We start from the raw sequence: 20,037 nt of genomic DNA, 5'->3' as shown, positions 1-20,037 counted from the left end.
ACATTTTTTTAAATTTCTGATGATCATCAACCTCATCATTCAAGTAGAAGCTATGGAGGTCATACAACCATATAATTCAAATAAGCACTACAAAACATAACAACAAACACATTAACTACAAGTATGATTGTAAGGTTTATGCAGGTTTAGAATAAAATAGTTAGAGAACAGTGTCTATTAAGTGTCTTTCTGCACTACACAGTTATGGTAGTCATACTATCCTTTCACGGTCTAAATATACTCTTGAAACGCTGTTGTATTAAAATCATGCTCGTTCCGTCCTTCACCCTCTCCTCTCCTCTCCTCAGGTGACAGTGACAGGTTGGTGTGTTTGGAGGATGGACTGTGGTCTTTCCCAGAGGCCTACTGCAAGATAGAGTGTCCAGAGGTCCCAAACATACCTGATGCCAAGCTGCTTACAGCCGACTGTCTGGCCTTGGGGCATGATGTTGGCTCTGTGTGCCGTTACAAATGCAACCCAGGCTTTTATGTAATAGGGAGCCTCAAAAAGAATACACCTAGGTAAGTGTTGTGAGACAGTTCGCATCTCAGTGTACAGAGAAGAACACTACTGCTGCCAAAGTTTGGTGAGGCAGTCATACTAGCATCACTCATATTTACATAGTTTTTTTCCAATGGACTCTGTGTTCTGACTTACATCTTAAATTATCAATTAGATTCATAATTATAGGCATATGATTTCTTTTAATGCATATTATTTCTTTTTTATGTCTTTTAAAGATGTAAAAACTGCAAGAACAATGCACTTTAAACATGTATTGTGGGTTATGGAATGCCTGTAAATACTAGTAAGTCTGCGTAGGTAGCAGACCAAAGTAAATGCATTGTTTTATCACGCATGCCGCCCTGCGTAATGGAGGAAATTCCATCTTTTCCTTTGTTTTACAAGATTCCCATTACATACTGCTTTATAATAATAGGATCTTTGATTCAGATATTTTATGCAACAGTTGAACTTCACATGGACACCCAGATCCCAAGGACAAAGTTTTAAATTCCTAAAACATTCTGTTTTGGAACAAACAGACATTGGGGTCCAGTAAAACATGTACCGCTGCTAACTGGGCCCTTATTACTTTGCCAGTTGTATACTGCTCATTACTGAATGCAGTTCAGTTGTTAATGAGGGTTTCCTAATAGGAGGAGACACAGCCTCTGGTGTAGTTTATATTCTACCTTAGATGAAGTCGGCTATCTGTCTTCACACATTTCAGCCTGTATTACTATTGATCAAGTTGTTAAGTTATAAATATATCTATCTATATATATATATATATATATATATATATATATGTGTGTGTGTGTGTGTGTTCTAATGCTATATTTTCCTTGCTGTATTGTCTCATATTCTAATTAGAATGCAGTGTATCAAATGTCTAATAAGGCCAGTAAAAGTACATTTTATAGTGTATTGCATTACATTTCCATCCAATTTGGTGAAAAACCATTTTTTATAAAGATACATTTACAGCAGGGTATCTTAATGTCTTTCACTTTCTCAAACATGTGTGTAAACATTTGAACAACCATTCAACCATTAATGCTTTAGTAGACCAACATGTGAAAGTGAAAAGTGAAGTCAACAGCGATATTAAGAGCTTTAAACAGGATTTTACTTTTATCTTTGACCTATGTACCATGTGCATTTTTATCATAACGCATAGAGTATTGTTGCATTACATACTACATGCACCACACCTTCATTGTTATTTTTTGTTATTGAAACAGAAAAAGTAAAATGGGACATAGAGAAGTTGAGCAGTGGTAGTGTATGTGGTTCCCCGAGGGAGGTTGTTTCAATAAACATCAATTCATCCCAACATTTTTTTATAAATAAATGCCTACTTTGGTGCTCTGTATTACTTGAAATATAACTTTTTTTTTGTGTTCTTAACCCATTTTTCGGGTGTATCATAACTGTAAACATCCTCTGGTACAGATGTATGTTTCCAATGAAACAAACAACAAGAAAACAAAAATCAAGAACTGAACAAGAGCTACACTGATCAGCCACAACATTAAAACCAGTTACTGGTTTTAAAATATGATGGCTAGACAACTGGGTCAGATCATTTCCAAAACGATCGGTCTTCTGGGGTGATCCTGGTATGCAGTGGCTAGTACCTACCACCAAGGAAGAACAACCGGTGAACTGGTAAGGGGGTCATGTGTGCCCAAGGCTCATTGATGTGCGTGGGGAGCAAAGGCTGGCTAGCGTGGTCCAATCCCACAGATAGCACAAATTACTAAAAAAGTTCCTGCTGGCTATGATAGAAAGCTGTCAGGACACACAGTGCATCACAGCTTGCTGAGTATGGGGCTGCGTAGCTGCAGACTGGTCAGAGTGCCCATGCTGACCCCCGTCCACTGCTGAAAGCGCCTACAATAGGCATGTGAGTGTCAGAACTGGACCATGGAGCAATGGAAGAAGGTGACATGGTCTGATGAATCATGTTTATTTTTTTTACATCATCACTATGGTGTGCAGTCTGATGCACTGAGCAATGTTCTTCTGGGAGAATTTGGGTCCTGGCATTCAGTGGATGTTACTTTGACACACAGCATCTACCTAAACATTGTTACAGATCAAGTACATCCCTTCATAGCAGCGGTATTCCCTGATGGCATTGGCCTCTTTCAGAAGGATAATGCGCCCTGCTACACTGCAAAAATTGTTCAGGAATGGTTTGAGGAACACAACAAAGAGTTCAAGTGTTGACGTGGCCTCAAAATGCCCAAGATCTCAATCCAATTGAGTATTTGTGGGGTGTGCTGGAGAAACAAGTGTAATCCATGGAAGCCCAACCTTTCAACCTACAGGACTTAAACGATCTGATGCTAACGTCTTGGTGCCTGATACCGCAGGAAACCTCCATAGGTCTTGTGAAGTCCATGTCTCGATGGGTCAGAGCAGTTTTGGCGGAATGAGGGGGACCTACACAATATTAGGCAGGTGGTTGTAATGTTGTGGCTGATTGGTGTAGGCTGGCACCTATAGAAAGAAAAGCGATATTAGTACTGCCCCCACACTGGCCATTTACTCCTCAAATATACTTTACACTCTAAAAAACGTTGTATTGCCTATAATTAACATCACTTAGAGATGTATTCATTTGCTCCTGCTGTCTCTAGGAAGTATTTCAAGTTGGAGTGCCTGGAAGAGGGGCAATGGGAGGAAACCGGCTGTGAGCCAATATCCTGTCCAGCTCTAAACGATGTATTCCAGGGCATGTACACCTGCACCAACGGCCTGTTCTATGACACCCTCTGCACCCTACAGTGCTCGGATGCAACAGAAAATGTAAGATTTTCAGCAGCTGTCTATTCTCCAGGTCAAGAGAATTTACTGTATTCTAAGCATCCATGCATGGAAGTGTGAGGGAACTTCTACAATGGCTGAAATTTTAAAAGAATAAAAAAATGTGCACTTCCACCAAGTTTCCAAAGTTTAGACAACATGGTCAAACCACTTCTACAAAATAATATTTTTTTATGAATAACCTGGAGAACGACACTTTGAATTCCTTTGTTCTACATATGAAGGTTGTCATAAAACCGTAGAAAGTTATCCATTCATTCCTTTATTCATTTCATGATTGACATTGTCAATTTATAATTACAATTTCTGTCAATGTCTGTCATGTCATTTTCTGCTTATCTGTGTGGGGAGCTTTATATTTCTCCACCTAACTGCTCAACAATGTAAAACAATAAGAGCCAAAGTATAGTTTCATCAAAAGTGACTGAACAAATGATTTTCTAAACATTTTCTCTTGAGTTGTGGAGAGACAGTGCAGCAAAAGTGTAGAGCACACATAGTTCTTTAATGACCAAAATGAATTTTAGGATCTGTGTTTTTTTCCAGAGTGAGATTCGCTGCACTAAGGATGGTGAATGGACAGCAGAGTTCACCATGTGCTCCAGCCTCCAGGGATCGTGCTCTCCTCCTTCTGATCTCAACTCTGTAGAGTACGACTGTGACCAGGGGATGGATGTTGGTGAGCATTACCTTCTTTCAGGGATGAGAGTTTAACCCATCAAAAAGTAAACAAAATAAAACAAAATCAAGTCATACACAGTAGCTTGCTGGTTTTTGGCTTGTCTTGTTACACACTACTTGACTGAACAGAAAAAAAACATTCATGGTAGTAGAGCATCTTTTTGTCTTCCTCTCACACCCTTTCCCCATTTCTATTGGCAGTGCTTGATTTATATTTGAGTCATTGACAAGCTCACACTATGTAAAACACTTGTAAAGCATTTGGCTGTGATTCAACTGTAGGACTGTACATTAAGGAGGATAGGAAAAATTTGGGGTACAGATACTGAAAAATCAATGGTGATAATCAAGTGTAACTGGCCAATTACACCATAGCGCTATTTCCTCTGATACACATATGATTGCCTATAATGTGTATTTAGATGCAGATCTAGAACCAGATGCAAATGAAAACATCTCACACTCTGAGTGTGCTGTACTGTATAAATACAGAGACATTTTATATGCATCTAACTGTACTGACCCAATGCAAATATATAGGAAATATCATCTCTGCTAACTTATAATAGTACTACAGGAGGTTTTGAACCATTTTCTGTATATGAGTGCCGGGTGGTAAATTAAATCACTACAGTGCACGCTTAAGCACTTTGCATTTATGCATTTAATGTGTTAAACATTAAATGGTATTGTAGCTTGGCAGTGTAAAATGGAATAGCGAATAACAACATCACACACTGGCTATTAGAAAAAAAAAAGTTTGTTTTTTTTAACAGATATAAAGAGTTTGTCAAGCTAATGTTGATATAGTAGAAGTCCTCTCATAGTGATGGTTGCCAAGAATGCGGACCATAGATGAAAGACGGTGTGGTCATAAGTTACTGTATGCGGTCTTTTTTTTCCTGAATATTTGTACATGAATAAATGTAACAGATGCTAATCAGATAGAGATAAGTGTCATTTGATTTGTACAGTATTTTTTTCTTCCTTTTCCTTGCAGGTGCTATTTGCCATCCAACATGCATTGTGGCTCTGGATGTGGATCTGCGTGACCCTGTGGTTCTGCCCCATGGCACTACAGCTGACTCTTTAAAGCACTGGATGCTGCCCACAAAAATCCAGGTGAGGAGGGGAGTCAGGTTACTTCACTTTGGTTTTTCTCCAGTTGAGTTCACTTAAGGTCACCTCATGGACAGGAGACAAATACTGTAATAAGTCTACTGGTCCTCTACACGCTGACTTTTTCTGCTAACTGCTTGTTTGCTGACATACCATGACAGTTTTTGCCTTTTACAACACCAATTAAAATGTTGTCAGTCAGTAAAAGCCAGTATGAAACTGGGCCCACCCTGCTTTTAAGGATCCTATTGATGTTTAATGTACATAACAACTCGACTGACCCTTTTTCATTTAATTGTGCCTGCATGAAGTTGGGAGAACTGAGAGAGATGGGTTAAAAAAAATGAATTGTCAAATTTGAGGCTGCAGAGGCCGAGATATCATGACCTTTAATCCCTAGTGTGGCTCCAAGAACACTGGATCCTATGGAGAGAAATTAGGCTCAAAATGGTCACAAATGTGTATTACACGATCTACAGATGAACAAAACTAAGTCAAAACCTAGTATATGGCTTGACCACTCTTTATCTGTTCGACTTTGTCTTATTGTATGTGCTCACATGTACAGTAATTTAATACAGCCAAAATTCCCAATAAAGCTGATCTCATTTACATGTTTTTCTGTTTCTGTTGTCAGACAACAGAACAAGTATGAAATAGTGACTGATACGCGGCCAATTAAGACAACGTTTTAACCAGCAGTCACTTCCAAGCCATTTCCAAGCTGCTGCTCTACACTGCTAAAATCCTGATTTTATAACTGGAACGTTGTCTGACTATATGACCATACACATAAGTTAAAGACAACAGCTGTGCTGTGATTCCTGCTATATTTACATTTAAAATGATCAGTCAGAGAGAAAGTTCAAGCTCATTCACGTCTGTGTCAGCTGCCGTGTGGACAATTGACAGAGGACCAGAGATAGGTGTGCCTGTGGAGGGAAAGCCCAACCTCATGCTTGTGGGGCAAATATTGGCGACCCTTTTCTAAAGTAGCTGTTTGTCCTAGGTGTTTTTTGTTTGTTTTAAAGTCGCTAAAGGGGTGTGAAAAGCAGCTAAATCAATGCCAATTCATGGATTGGAACACACATTTGTTAGTACCCAAAATTACGCGCAAATAGTTGCACACATTCGTAAATCTTATTTTTCATTTGTAGATCATGTAATACACATTTGCGTCCATTTTGAGTCCAGTTTCTCTCCATAGGATCCTTCCCATAATGCAAACTGGAAATGTGTTTCACTAGACCCTCCTTGCCTGGCAAATGCCAACATATTTCAATCTCCAGTTTCTGTTAAAAATCTGTTGTGACCAAGTGCAACTTCAGATTACTCAGGATATCAGTTGAGTGGTTTTCTCAGACTTAAACATTATAGAACTGTTTTTACAAGCTGACCAGTACTCCCTGTGACTAATGAATTGACTTTGAGATATAAAATCATTGGAGTGCTCCTGTAAATTTCAACTCCTTTAAAGTTCCCATCCCATCATGTTCTTCATGCTGTTTCAGAGGATTTTCCCAGTACAACATTTTTGAAGAAACATCAGATCCCTGTCACTTAGCTTTTTTGGCTTGACCATTGTGCTGATAGTGGACATATTAAAATTCACAGTATCTGACAGTACTTATTTTATTCACAAACTTTTATTAAATATATAAAGATAGTTACTGTATATGCTTCTAATGAATGCCTATTTGATTCAGTTCAATAAAATACACAGCTTAAAGTAGGGGTGTACATATCAGCTTGCACAACCGGTTACACCTGTTTCTAACCAGTTTCATGTTGCATGATGAAGCATGATATGGTGAAAAGCGATTGACTTGTTTAAATAACCACAACTGAGCAAGGGATTGTGGTTCTGCTACCATTTGGAAACTCTTGGCAGGTTTTATAAAACAGTTATTGTTTTGCTCGCTTGCTGCCATGCGACCAGTTCAGGGCGCAGTGAAAGCCGATCCGTTGACAAACAGCGCTGAGATTTTTACACAAAAACACCCTTCGGAATGAATAATACATCCAAACATCTGGTGGTCTGAACAACAGCATGGAGTAAACTGAGCTACTGCTCCACACTGACTCACCTTTACTCATATGCACAAAGTGAAGTTCATTCACAGTTTAAGACAAAGACGGCTCATTTGTGGGACAGTCGACATACAAAAAAACAAAGGGGATTTGCTGCTTACATATTTGCAACAGAACTCACATCTCTTCACTTTGTTAGAGCCTTGTTAGATTTAGAATTACTATTTATATCACCGACCTTATGTCTTTATTAGCATTAGTGCCACTTTAAATCCCTGAACAAAGGCTTTCTTTGTTTGATTGTGAATCATTTAATGGATATTTATAAAATAAGCACAAAGTGCTACGCCTATGAAAATGTCTACAAAAGGTCTGATGCAAATACAGAAGTGTCACTGTTTAAGGAATACAGGAACCGTATTGATGGGACATTCTGAGCCTTAATAATGTCAAAAAATATTAATATTGCTTTTTTGTTCCCAATATCAAAAAAGTTCATATAAATTGAAATTTTTTTCACTCCCAGTACTGTTCTTTGTTTTACTTTGATTTTGAGATAATCATGCTTAAAATCATGGAACTACAGTTCCCATAACTTTAGGGCTTTAGGGTTGCAAACAGGGAGCATAATCTTGACATGCAGTCAGTTATTTAGCTGTGGGTTACAACCAGAGCCACATTTTTAGCAGCCTATATTTGTTTACATTTTGGCAGATAGGCACCATTAAAAGTATGCTGAAATAGCTGGATCAAGTTTGCAATACATGCATGGATGTAAAACTTAAGAAAAGTTTTAAGAAAACTTAAAAACAGAATGATACTCAGGCATGTTTTGTGGTTATAAGGAGCATTTTTTAAATTATTTCTAAGCAGATTTCTGGACAATTATTGGTGATGGAGATTGGAAATAATGATATCTTCAGGAAGTCACACTGAATCTAAAAAATATGTGTATCATGTCTGTGTTTTCGGATTTGACTGAGTCACTACTCAGAGCAGGAGTACAATTTCTGATGCAAATTGCAGCTCACGCCTCACATCTGTCCCTCCATGTTACCCCGGGAGACGTGTCTTTGGTTTAGATCTAAATGTGTGTGATTGGATAGATGGCGGGAGATGATGAGTTTTGACTCTTAATTAAGCTTATATTGAAATGAACTACACTTCTGCGGCACAAGGAAGCCCGATACATACAATATGCCCCCAATACTTCTTTTTATACTGGAGATGAATTATTACCACCTTCAAAATTCAAAAGGAACTAAAGTTGGGGGAAAAAAATCTTTTTTTAGGGAGTCATTTAAATTATGAGTCTTCAACAAATGTACTGTAAAATTCAGTCAATGTGGTGAGAAAATTTCCAGCTATTTATAAGAAAGACCGGGATTCAGGTGTCATTTTCTAATATCCACTGAAGTGATCTGCCATATTGTCTGTACAAACTACAGCAAACTGTTGTGGAAGCCTTTGGAGTTAAAGTAGTATTAAAAACTGAATATGAGACCAGAAACTAGTAATAGTAACACATAACTGGCAATTTGTTTTTTAATAGAAATGACCTTAAGTGGCTTCAAAAGTGCGTAGCTGAGAGTGCCTAAAAATGAATCCCTCAGTCAAAGTGCAGCAGAGATTTTTGAATCCATCATGATATGTGCAAATGTGTTTCATATCAGATATTTGACTGAACCACTGGCAAGACAGAATCTTTTAGAGTTTTCTAGGAAAACTTATTGAATTCCCAGCTGCAACAGCTAACCACACACTATCACACAGCAAAATCCACCTTGTGTGTATGTGAGTGTGTTCGTTATCATTCAAGTGTTTTTGCATTACTGGAAATCACAGGCAGATAGCAAGAGTAAAGGTTCCAGTTGACGTCAAGACTTTTAGGAAACACACATATCTTTCACAAACAGTGTACACAGGTCACCATGAACAAACTTGTAGGAATGCCAGCTTTTGGGCTTGAGTCAGAGCGCTGTTGTTATGCTTTGAAGGTAGGTTACGTTTGCCAATATCATATCTCAGGATTTGCTTCTACGTTAATGCTGTCACCCACACTGCTCCAGTTTCACCTTACTTTTGGGTGGTCATTTAGCCAGCCAGCCAGTTAATCCACCCCTGCCAAGGTCAAATAGTTGGATGGAGGTCCGGTTACTTGCGCCATATCTCTGACGGTGCCTTGTGATTTCGAGGCATTGTGTTATCTCAAGTACTTCAGAATCAGGTCTCCCTTGCTGGGTCAGGCTGCACAGGAAATCACAGGGGAGGATCTTCTTTCTCTGTCCGTTTTTGTTAGTCAATCATCTATCTGCTAGCCACCTTGTAAATTCCCGAGGTCAAATGAATGACCAGCCTCACCCAAATTTTACAAAATTGTGAGTTTTGCATCCACTTAAGTGGTATAAAACTCATCCATAGCAAGGTTTTTGTGCATAAAAAAACAGCAGAAAGGCAGCAAAAGCTTGAAATTGTCATACTGCAGTGTATGTGTCCTTGAAACAATCAGGAAATCTGCACAGAATAAGTACAAGATGTACTCTTATTCATTTTTGTATAACAGTTCATTGTAAGACAGGCCAAATGCTAGTGGATTGTTGGCAAAAAAGGTGCCTGTAACTGTAATCACTGCTCTATTAAGAACATTTATTTTTTTTTTTATCATTAAGATAATAAACTGTGTAATACAGGGGGCACAGTTTATATAACTCGTATACATAGTGTTAATTTTGTTTGTAGCCATTTTTAGATTTAGTTTTAATCTTAGTCCTGAGATCAAAAGTCCATGTAAATTTTAGTCATATTAAGTCAACCTCGTCCTTTTTATTTTTAGTCAATGTTAAATCAACTAAAAGTATGGATATTTTAGTCGCATCTTAGTTAAAAAACAACAAAAAAAACCCATAAACTTTTTTGTCTAGTTGACGAAAAAACTTTACATGGTGTGATGTTATATGTTTAAGCAATACATCCAAATATGAGTGATTATACAATGAAGTCTATGAAGATGCAACAACATTAGAAAATCCAATGCAATGTAACTCTTGCAATATGAGTCAATCACTGGCACAATCTTAACTTATATTTCATAACACAAACCCTGAGTATGCAGAAAAAAAAAACCCTACACCACTGATAAGAACCATGTACAACAGCCCTACAATAAATCCCACTCTCATGATCCTCAGTTTTGTCAGGATTATAAAGGTGTTGATTTTATTCTGTTTATACTAGGTTGTACACAACCATTTAAATGATGTAAAGAAAATATTTGGAACCTCTTTGCATACAACAGAAGATGGCTACTGCCAACTAGACTTTATTCAAGCTCAAAACCAGTCTTCTACATAATATGCTGTATATTTTAATAACCAGTAGATGCCGCTAATAGACTATATTTAGCTGGCATGGACCCATTCAAAATCGACAAGACCTCACTATCAAATGTGTATGGCAATTAAGTTGTGCATGCTTTAGCATGTATAGCTCATTTAATGGGTTAGCCAATTTAGCTGGCTGGGCTACAGACTTTTCAGTGAAGCTAAACCCCTTTCTGCAAGCAATTTAGTGTCTTGTCTTCGTCCTGGGTAAAAAGTTTCTTGATGAATATATTTTGTCACAATTTTCAGAATTCCACGAACCTTGCCGTGCCTATACAGGGTTCCCTAAGAATTCATGTTTTTGTTGATATGTCTTACTTTTTTTCTAGTGCTTACAGTTTATATTTTCACAGAAATAATGGGCAGATCACCTTCTGGCCAAAACGTTTTACACAAATTCTTTAATAATTCAATAGATGTATTTCAACAAAATTTGTTGAAACCATTCATGCTCGCAAACGTAGCCTCCTTAAATTTGAGCCACACTCACTCATTTCACTGATTCTGAAATAAACACGGAATAGAACTTAGTAAAACAATCTCCCCACAAGGTCCATTAGTAGCTGTTCTGGAGCTTTTGTTATCTTAAAAATTGAGATTGAAAGTTCTTTTTTGACCTTGGAAACAGCAAATGGCAAAACAATCTCATCATAAGGCCCATTACTGATTACGAAAGGATCTTTCAGAAACTGGATGACTCAAATTATGTTCATCTTAAAAATGATATCAAAAATCTGTTTAGCTGCCAATTCATGTATCACAATAACAGAGAAAATATGTCTTCTATCTTCTGTTAATAAGCCCTCATAAGAGAGCAACACTATTTGAACAGAGAGCAAAATGGATGATTTGGTGATTTGATATTTGAGTCTTAAATCGGAAAAATTCACAGGTGTAGTTCTTGAAGACGTTGGCGTAATTCTCCATCCATCCATAATCCTGATCTATGGCTATTTAAAGGATGCTCACTTTATATCGATGGTTCACCCCAATTAGTCCTATTTGAATATTCTTTTCTATGGCAAAGAGTGGTTATCCCTTTCCTGTAACTGCATTGCTCAACCGTTCTTCTTACGTGCTTTGTTTTCCAGAGCATAGTCTGTACAGGGATGATGAAGTGGTACCCTGACCCTCAACACATCCATTGCATCCAGTCATGTGAGGTAAGAGTCAGAAACAGCCAAGCAGTCCTGCATCAAACACAGAAGTATCTTTTCCTCCAATCTGCTTTCTGCCCATTTATCCATGAAGCATATTGTGAAGGCCAACACGGCATACTCTTACACCCAGATATCAGTTTGGCCCATGTCTTTAGAACTGTTAAATGTACTGTAATACTGTATCTGGCAAAGGACTTTAAAATTCTTTACTGCAGCTGGGAGTGCCTGAGTTAAGATCTATATGTCATAGATCTGATGTTTTAGTCGGAGGGCTTGGGAATACTTTCTGAGCTGTGGCAAAAAAGTGCTTGGGCACTGACTGGGCATAGTGGAGGGTGTATTTTCTGCCCTACCAGGGGCATATGAGACACAGAAAGTGAACCACATGTATTTTCTGGTCTGGCAGCATGAGTGGAGATGAGCAAGAGAGAAAAAAAAAAAAAAGAAAACACTCTTAAAGGGCCAGCACACCTACAGTACATGATCCAAAAACCAGCATACAGCGATTTAAAACTGAAAATTAATAACTACTAGCATGTACCTCCACTCATAAGTTACTTTACAAAGAATGGGGATACAATATATCCTTTACGAATAAAATATTATGCTTAGTTTTGCAGATTAGCATGGAAACACAGATAAGGTTACAGTATCTGATCATTTAGACAAATATAAAGTTGTATTTTTCCTTAAAATTATCCAGTGGGGTGGCACAGAGCACAATGGGATATGGCATCAGAAAATGCTAGATTCTGACAGACTAAAAATTAACAGCTGTATGTCCAAAACATTTTTACTCAGGCTAAGAGAGAATGAGACAAAACTGTTCAATAAGACTCAGAAAGACTGAATTGATGTCACTGTTGCATGCTGGAAAAAATCTTGAAGATGGGTAAACAGGTACTCTCTTTCATCATTTATAGTCAACAGTCTTAGTAAAGATGTTTTGGACACACAGCTGTTAATTTTTAGACAGAAAGATTGTAGCATTTTCTGATGACGACTATTGTGTTTCCCTTCTAATCTGAAACACAAAGTACATATTTTATCCCCGTTCTGTATAGGGTAACTTATGCCGTGGGTACATTGTTGTAGTCATTCATTTTCATTTTTACTGTCAATTCATTTTTCTTTGTACTGTAGATGTGCTTGCCCTTTAAGAGTGTTTATTTTTCTCTTGCTCATCTCCAATCTGATTCCAATTCCACCCCCGGCATGTCACACCAGAAAATACACGTGATTCGTTTTTTGCGACTCATTAGCCACTGGTGGGGCAAGAAACATCCCCCTTTACCGTGCCCGGTCAGTGTCCAAGCCCTGACCTGCCACAGGTCAAAAAATATCCCAAAGCCCCTCTCTGTTTTAGTGCAGTGAGAAGAGAGAAAAAAAACAGGATCAAAGAAGTGAAAAACTCCAATCAGCAAAGGGGTTTTGGCTCCATGTACCTTTTCAGACCACACATTTGACAACTTCAATGATATACTGTTGTCCTTGTGTATCCATTTAAGATTACAGCACATACAGTCTGTATCATGTACTGCAACGGATACTATACCTGTTGCTAAACCAAGTGGTGTCTTCTTTTTCATTTCAAGTATCATATGTTCGTACATAACATGTCTAGTATGTCCTTTCAAAGCCTTGAGGTCAGGAGGATCTCAGTTTGGCTTTTGTCCCAGTGTTATCAAAGATATTGTATTAACAATGAGATAGGGAATACTTAATCCTTAAAACAATTACACCATTTCTGGGCATAACTGCTTTAAATTTACTGCCCTAGCCAGACTTTTCCAACTATATTAAACATGAAGCAAAACATGTTGTATTCCTGTTGTCATCACTACTCAAGATACCACAGCCAGTGTGCAATGTGCTTCACATTTTATGATGACAAATATCAGGCAGAAATTGATATTCTCACACTTTAAAGTTTACTCCAATCCTTTTCAAATCTGTCCAAAGAACTCTTTTTTTTCCAGGGATCCTGGCATTGCCAAATGTTGTTATGCCTGCCAAGACTAATGGATTATCTGATAAAGGGAAATGAATTAATCATTGGATTATGTTAGATTTAAACTAATCATTTCGGCTGACACAAGGCTTTTAAATCTTTCTGCCTAGTTTGAAAACAGTCTACCTAGAGTGATATTCTTACAAAGGGAGCAGGATAAACTTTCCTGTTTAGAATTCCTGTTTACGTGCATTTGCAATGAAAATAGATTTGGTTTTGATTAGAACAGCTGAAAACTTTTAGTAGTACAGTTTAACTGTTTAGTTTAGTAAAATCCGTTTACAGTGGCTTGAAAAAGTTCTGGCACCCGTGGATGAAATTTCTGTTTTGTGTGATTAGCTTAAGCAAGTAAAAGATGAACTGATCTCCAAAAGGCATAGAGTTAAAGATGAAACATTTCTTTAATATTTAAACAAGATTACTTTTTTATTTCCATATATTTATATTTCCATACAGTTACACCCCCTTTGGCAAGTATCGCAGCTTTTAAACGCGTTGTGTAGCAGCTAAGAGTCTTTCAGTTCCTGTTTGAGGGATTTTCACCCATTCTTCCTTGCAAAAGCCTTCTACTTCTGTAAAATTCTTGGGGCACCTTGCATTCACTGCACTTTTGAGGTCTATCCACAGATTTTCGATGATGTTTAGGTCGGGGGACTATGAGGACCATGGCAAAACCTTCAGCTCAAAACCTTCAAAAATACACTAATCCTAAAATGTTGAAAACAATGTTTCATCTTTAACTTTAAGCTTTTTGGAGATCAGTGCATCTTCTACTAGCTTAGCTATTCGCAGCAACAGAAATTTCGACCGGGGGGTCTCCATACTTTTTCTTGCCACTGTATAAGTATAATTCTTTATATAGACAGCTCATATTCTAAAAGTGGTAGCAAGTCAGTGTATGTCAGAAATTAGTACTGTTTTTTTGGTAATGGGTTTAAAATAGAATTGATGAATTTTTACCTGTTAGATGTTGTTCACCTACTGAGCAAAGCACAAACAAACAGAACAAAGAAATGCATGAGAGAACCCAGTGTCAGCCAAGTCTCATCTGCTTCTCAGTATGAAAGCTAAATCTGAAAGTCTTGCTCCAGTATTAATTATGAAAGATGACAAAACTAGATCTTTGTCAATCACATTTCTATTTTTCCATCACTGTGTCTCTGATTCCCTCACTGTATACAAAATTGGATACGTTTTGTGCTTTGAAAAATGTATTTGCCGTATCAATTATATCCAACCTGTACATAACAAGAATGAACGTGAGAGCATCAACTCACAATGCAATTTTGGAAATAAAAGTAATTGGACAGTTGACTGACACTCAGTTTCATGGCCAGGTGTGGCCCATTCCCTTGTTATTTCATGAAAAATTAAGCAGATAAAAGGTCTGGAGTTGATTCCAAGTGTTGAATTTGCATTTGGTAGCTGTTCATGGGAACTCTCAATATGCAGCCCAAAAAGATGTCGATGCAAATGAAGGAGGCCATCATTAGGCTGAAAAAATGAAACAAACCTATCAGACAGATAGCAAGAACTTTAGGAGTTGCCAAATATACAATTTGGTACATTCTTAAAAGCAACACCAAAAGGCCTGGAGGACCACGGCAGACAACTAAAGTGGACGATCACAGAATTCTTTCCTTGCCGACAGAAACCCCTTCGCAATATCTAGCCAGGCAAAGAACACTTTCAAGAAGGTAGGCGTATCATTGTCAAGGTTTACATAACCACCTCAAAGAAACTCCTTGGACAAGTGAGCCATCTCTGTGACAACTGAGCAATCTCCATCCACAGTTGAAAGCTGTGATATTATGTTTAGTGCTCCAGAAGAAAGGAAGGCAAGTGGACCTTGAGTTATAATTATTTTGTCAAATGACTATCTCCAAAGTCAAGAAAGAACTTTCACAGTCATGATTTTTTTGTTTTAGGTGGCTCCGTTAAATACTGATTTTGATTACCTCATGGTCTTCCCTTTAGTGCCACCATCGAGATAAACTCCCCATTACTCTACTACTGAAATAGTAAGGAATTGTAAAATGATCAGTATGTTTTTTCGTTCAGTCAACACCTTTGCATCAAGGAGTGTAATATACATTGCAGCCTCTAGGGCCGGTGTAGTGCAACTTTAGAATTTTGGGCTTGTTCAATTTCATAATATTTTGTGTGCTCTGCAGTTTGTGTCATAAATGAAAGTTAGTTTGATCTGTAATTTAACGTCGATCTCAGCTCTGTAATATTTTAGCAGTGACAGTAAATCATCTAAAATCATAAACCCAGTTTTTATTTGGCATTCATCCTTTGGGTTCAGAAAAGGCTGGAACTACTGATGGAACACATAAACTGTTGATGTCTCATGGTATTAAAATATTCTTCCTACCTGCCAGCACTGCATTTTCCCCTTCCACCTTCCCTTGAATGTTGCTAGGCAAAACAGTTGCTTATAACCCACTCCTCCATGACAACACTGTAAATTATACCAGACCACATGTGCTGCATATGCGCTATGCCAGAGCTCATCCAGATGCCATTGTTACCTCTCTTTCTCTTACTTTCTCTTACTCTAGCTGTCTTTCCTTTCTTTCTTAACACCAGGATGACAATTACTGTACAAGTCAGGTCAGACATCTTAACGGCCCAGCAGCCCCTGTACAATTGCTGGCTGAGATTGTGTTCTGTAATATTTTTTTCAACTTTTTTCAGTTTTTTTGAAAATAAACCTTAAAACTCAAAAAAAGAAATACCTACTGTGTCTTTCTAGAAGCTACTTCATGCTTTCTTAGAATTTTCACAGCATAATTAAAATGTTTGCTGGACCAGTAAGGACAAAGAATGTGATAAGTGTGTAACAACAAGCCAATTAAATGCATTGACTCATGCATGATTTCATATGAGGCATTTAGACAAAGAAAATCTATTCTAACCATTTGGTTGGTGGAGGCTATGCTAATCCCCTTGATCACATCACGGAGCTCTGTAGGGTCCTTTCCAATCTGAAACAACGATAACAATAAGTTTCACATTGAAGTGTAGGGATAGTAGAGATTATATCACAGTAGATCCACATGAGGCTGAATATAGACAAAAAGAATGAATCTGATTCTAACCTGTCACACTCATCTGACACTTCAAGTTCTGGATCAAACAGACAGAACGGTTGTTTTTTTGCCTATCAACACCTGCTGTTATTACAGTTGCAGAACTTCAAGGCTATAGTCAAACAAATGTTTTTTGCTATGCATGGCTCTATTTTTCTTCTACTTCATTCTTACAGACATTCTGTAGTTGTTTAATTGAAGACAAACACAACAAAAGAAAATTAATCAAATGAGTCCCTATAGACTAAAGGCAGCCAGAAGAGGAAGTTTTTAGCTCAGACAACAGACAACTGTTTGGGCATCTTAATAATATATTGATATGATATGACTCATATCTTTGATTAAATTCCTTCAAAGTCTTCACTACATACATTATATGAGTCTGGACAGATATGAATATAAACTGCAACTTGACTGGTTGGTAGAGGCTAACAACCACCAGGTGGGAATTCTAGTTAGATGATTTGGCTTTGGGTTAATTCTTCTCCACCTATCCAACCATTTATCCAGGGTATCCATCTTCCAGTTGTTTCGGGGGAATCCCACTATGTTCACAGGCTACTCAGATATTATCTTACCAGCATGTTCTGGATCTTCCCATATGTCTCCCTTGAATCTTCCAACTTCAAGTGCCTGGAATATCACTAGGGGGAGTTACTTAAGAGGTAACCACTGGGATAATCTAACAGCTCTACTCTGAGCTTCTTCTGGAAACATGTGCCCCGTCCACCTCCAAGGTGTAGGGGGCACACTGGCTCACAAGGTCCGGAATCATCAACTCATGTCCCTGCTCTCATAAGGATGAACTGTTCTTCCTACAAGAGCCTTTTAGGCGTTTGCACAAGTAATTGTTTTGCTCGTATTTAGGGCTTTTATGCTTTATAGCTCAGAAACACCCATTGGTGCAGTGTGTTGAGTCAGATGTTGAATTTTCATAGGGGTGACATCTGCATGACTGTATTTCCATATGATAGAATAGAGTGATTAACTATGTTGCTTACCTTGATGATGTGTTCTAGGAGGTTTAAGAATCACCATAACTGCTATATCTTGCTGCAGAGACCAAGGAGTTAGCGGTCGTCAGTCCTGTAACCCCAGTGTCGTTTTACAGTAAAAGCCTTTCAGTGGTTCCATTGTGGAAGTAGAAAGCCCCTTACCCTGCAGCTAACTGTGTAAGCTGCACACACTCAATTGGCTGCATGCACAAGGACATACAGCCCCCCTGAAATAAATTGGTTCCTCCGTGAAAAAGGGGTTTTACAGGTGTCCTGGTGACATATCATGTTTTAATACGGAAGCACAAGCAGCAAAAGTTGGCAGGCATCTGGCAGCAAGTGACATTTTAAAATGCAGCCATGAAACTTCAATCATGTGTTTATGTGCCGTTAATTCATCTCATTATTCACAGATTTTGAGAGGATCATGGTTTCCAAAACATGTAAACAAGAATCTTGGTTTCCTTTTAAAAGGTCAAAGGATTACAAAAGTACAGGTAACACTGCTAGATTTGTGAAACCTGATGCTTGGCCATGTGTACGGATAACCAGGCTTTTGTACATGCATTTGCATGAAGTCAGATCAAAACTGTAATTAACTTCACTATTAACATTGTAAAATTCAAAAACAGCAAAAACTCTGCTCCCCAGAGCTTGTCCTCTCACTGTGCCTTCAATCCAGGGTTCTAACCATAACTATTAAAAAAAAAATCTAAATAGGCACCACTTAACATGCTCCTAATAGTCTACAACACATTATCTTATAACACACTTAAAATATCAATCATAGTTCAAAAATATGGTAAATGTATGGGATTACAGACTGACTGCACGTAAACTGGGATTTTAGAGTGATCTGTATTTTGTGTATATCTGTATTTTCTGTACTGCTGCAGCACATGTACACACTACATCTACAGTACACTTTTGCTCTAGTTGTCACATTTTTTTCCTTATGAGCAAGTAGAAATAGCCAGAGTTTCAGCAGGTACTATGGCTTATATCCCATATCCCATGCCTGGCACACTATGGTGGACTATGTTTTACAACCCCCAGACCCAAACTACAGAACATCCACCAAGGTCTGTCTAGATTTGTGTGTTTGTGTGTATGTGTGTTGAACTCTCTGAACTGTCTTTCTTATCAAAAGGAAAAACACTTGGTAAGTCATAAAGGAGAAAAGAAAAGGGCTAACCTCACACTCCCCCAACTGTTTACAGCAAGCTCTGGGCAAGAGGGGTGATCTGGGTGAAGGAGGGGCAGATGATGAAATGTCTGCTATTAAAAGAATGATACAGATACTTGGTAGGAAGTAAAAAAAAATAAATATATTGCTGCTTGACAGTAGAGTGTTCACTAGAATTCATATCTGTGTTTTATAATGTTCTGATGAAGAGCTTGCCAGGTGCTGATGACAGCACATGCTGCCCTAGAAATATGCTAAGAGTAATGCTAAGAGGAGGAATATTTATGTTAGCAAGGTGTGGGGTTGGCTGCTTCTGCTTTGTATGTCTCTTTTACACTGATTTGAAGGGAGTTACAGAATGAGGGTAATACACAAAGCAGCTGACCTTTTAATTACCCATGGGGGACTAAGGTGCACAGCCAACCCTTGCTGGTTTAATACTCTTCATGGGTCTGTGCACTGCTGTTGAGAGTAAGGTTTATGCTGCCTGGAAGGGAATGTAAATACTAATTAACCTCAATATGAGCCCTGGCCTTAAAATTAATATCAAGTGGTCAAAGTTTGGGGTCTGCGAATTTTAACACTTTTCAGCGAGGAAAGATGTGCATGTGAAATTGAGATGAAATCCACAATACAGCTAAGCTAAGGAAATCTTTAAAAATCAGGCTAAGCTGTTATATGCATGACTACCTTAGACTATCAAGGTAATGCAAAGCTTTAGATACTAGTAGGGATTTGGGTGAGGCATCTAGTACAATTGCTGGTAAAGTATTTACTCAGAAACAGAACGATTAAATAGATTTATTTATGCCACTGCAGTTTAGTTGGGAAAGGAAAGGGGATTCGTCAAGTAGGGAGTTCTTTGAAGTGAAGAGAAAACTGCAGAAATCTTCTCAGCAGCTGTTCTCTCCCCCTGCGCAGGTTAGGTAGAACCTCAAGTCTTTGAAATGACTCCATCAGCCCACCATAGAAAGCCAAAAGTATCTTTGGCACTCAGCACTTATTTTCATATTTTTGGCACTTCAGGAAAGCCCTCAAG

General features: G+C 38.1%; 1 protein-coding gene across 1 annotated transcript in view; it reads left to right on the top strand.

The window, feature by feature from the left end:
- pappa2 (pappalysin 2) overlaps positions 1-20,037 on the top strand; it is an 83,462-nt gene that overhangs the window by 56,174 nt on the left and 7,251 nt on the right. The window contains exons 21-25 of the mRNA XM_040142992.1: positions 309-522; positions 3,154-3,322; positions 3,887-4,019; positions 5,022-5,143; positions 11,643-11,714. Coding sequence (XP_039998926.1) covers positions 309-522; positions 3,154-3,322; positions 3,887-4,019; positions 5,022-5,143; positions 11,643-11,714 — 710 coding nt within the window. The remainder of the gene's footprint in view (positions 1-308; positions 523-3,153; positions 3,323-3,886; positions 4,020-5,021; positions 5,144-11,642; positions 11,715-20,037) is intronic.

The sequence above is a fragment of the Xiphias gladius genome, chromosome 14 (genome assembly GCF_016859285.1).
Source record: "Xiphias gladius isolate SHS-SW01 ecotype Sanya breed wild chromosome 14, ASM1685928v1, whole genome shotgun sequence".
In the NCBI taxonomy this organism is placed as follows: domain Eukaryota; kingdom Metazoa; phylum Chordata; class Actinopteri; order Istiophoriformes; family Xiphiidae; genus Xiphias; species Xiphias gladius.
Note: the sequence above shows the minus strand (reverse complement) of the source record. Positions and strands in the feature narration are given on the sequence as shown.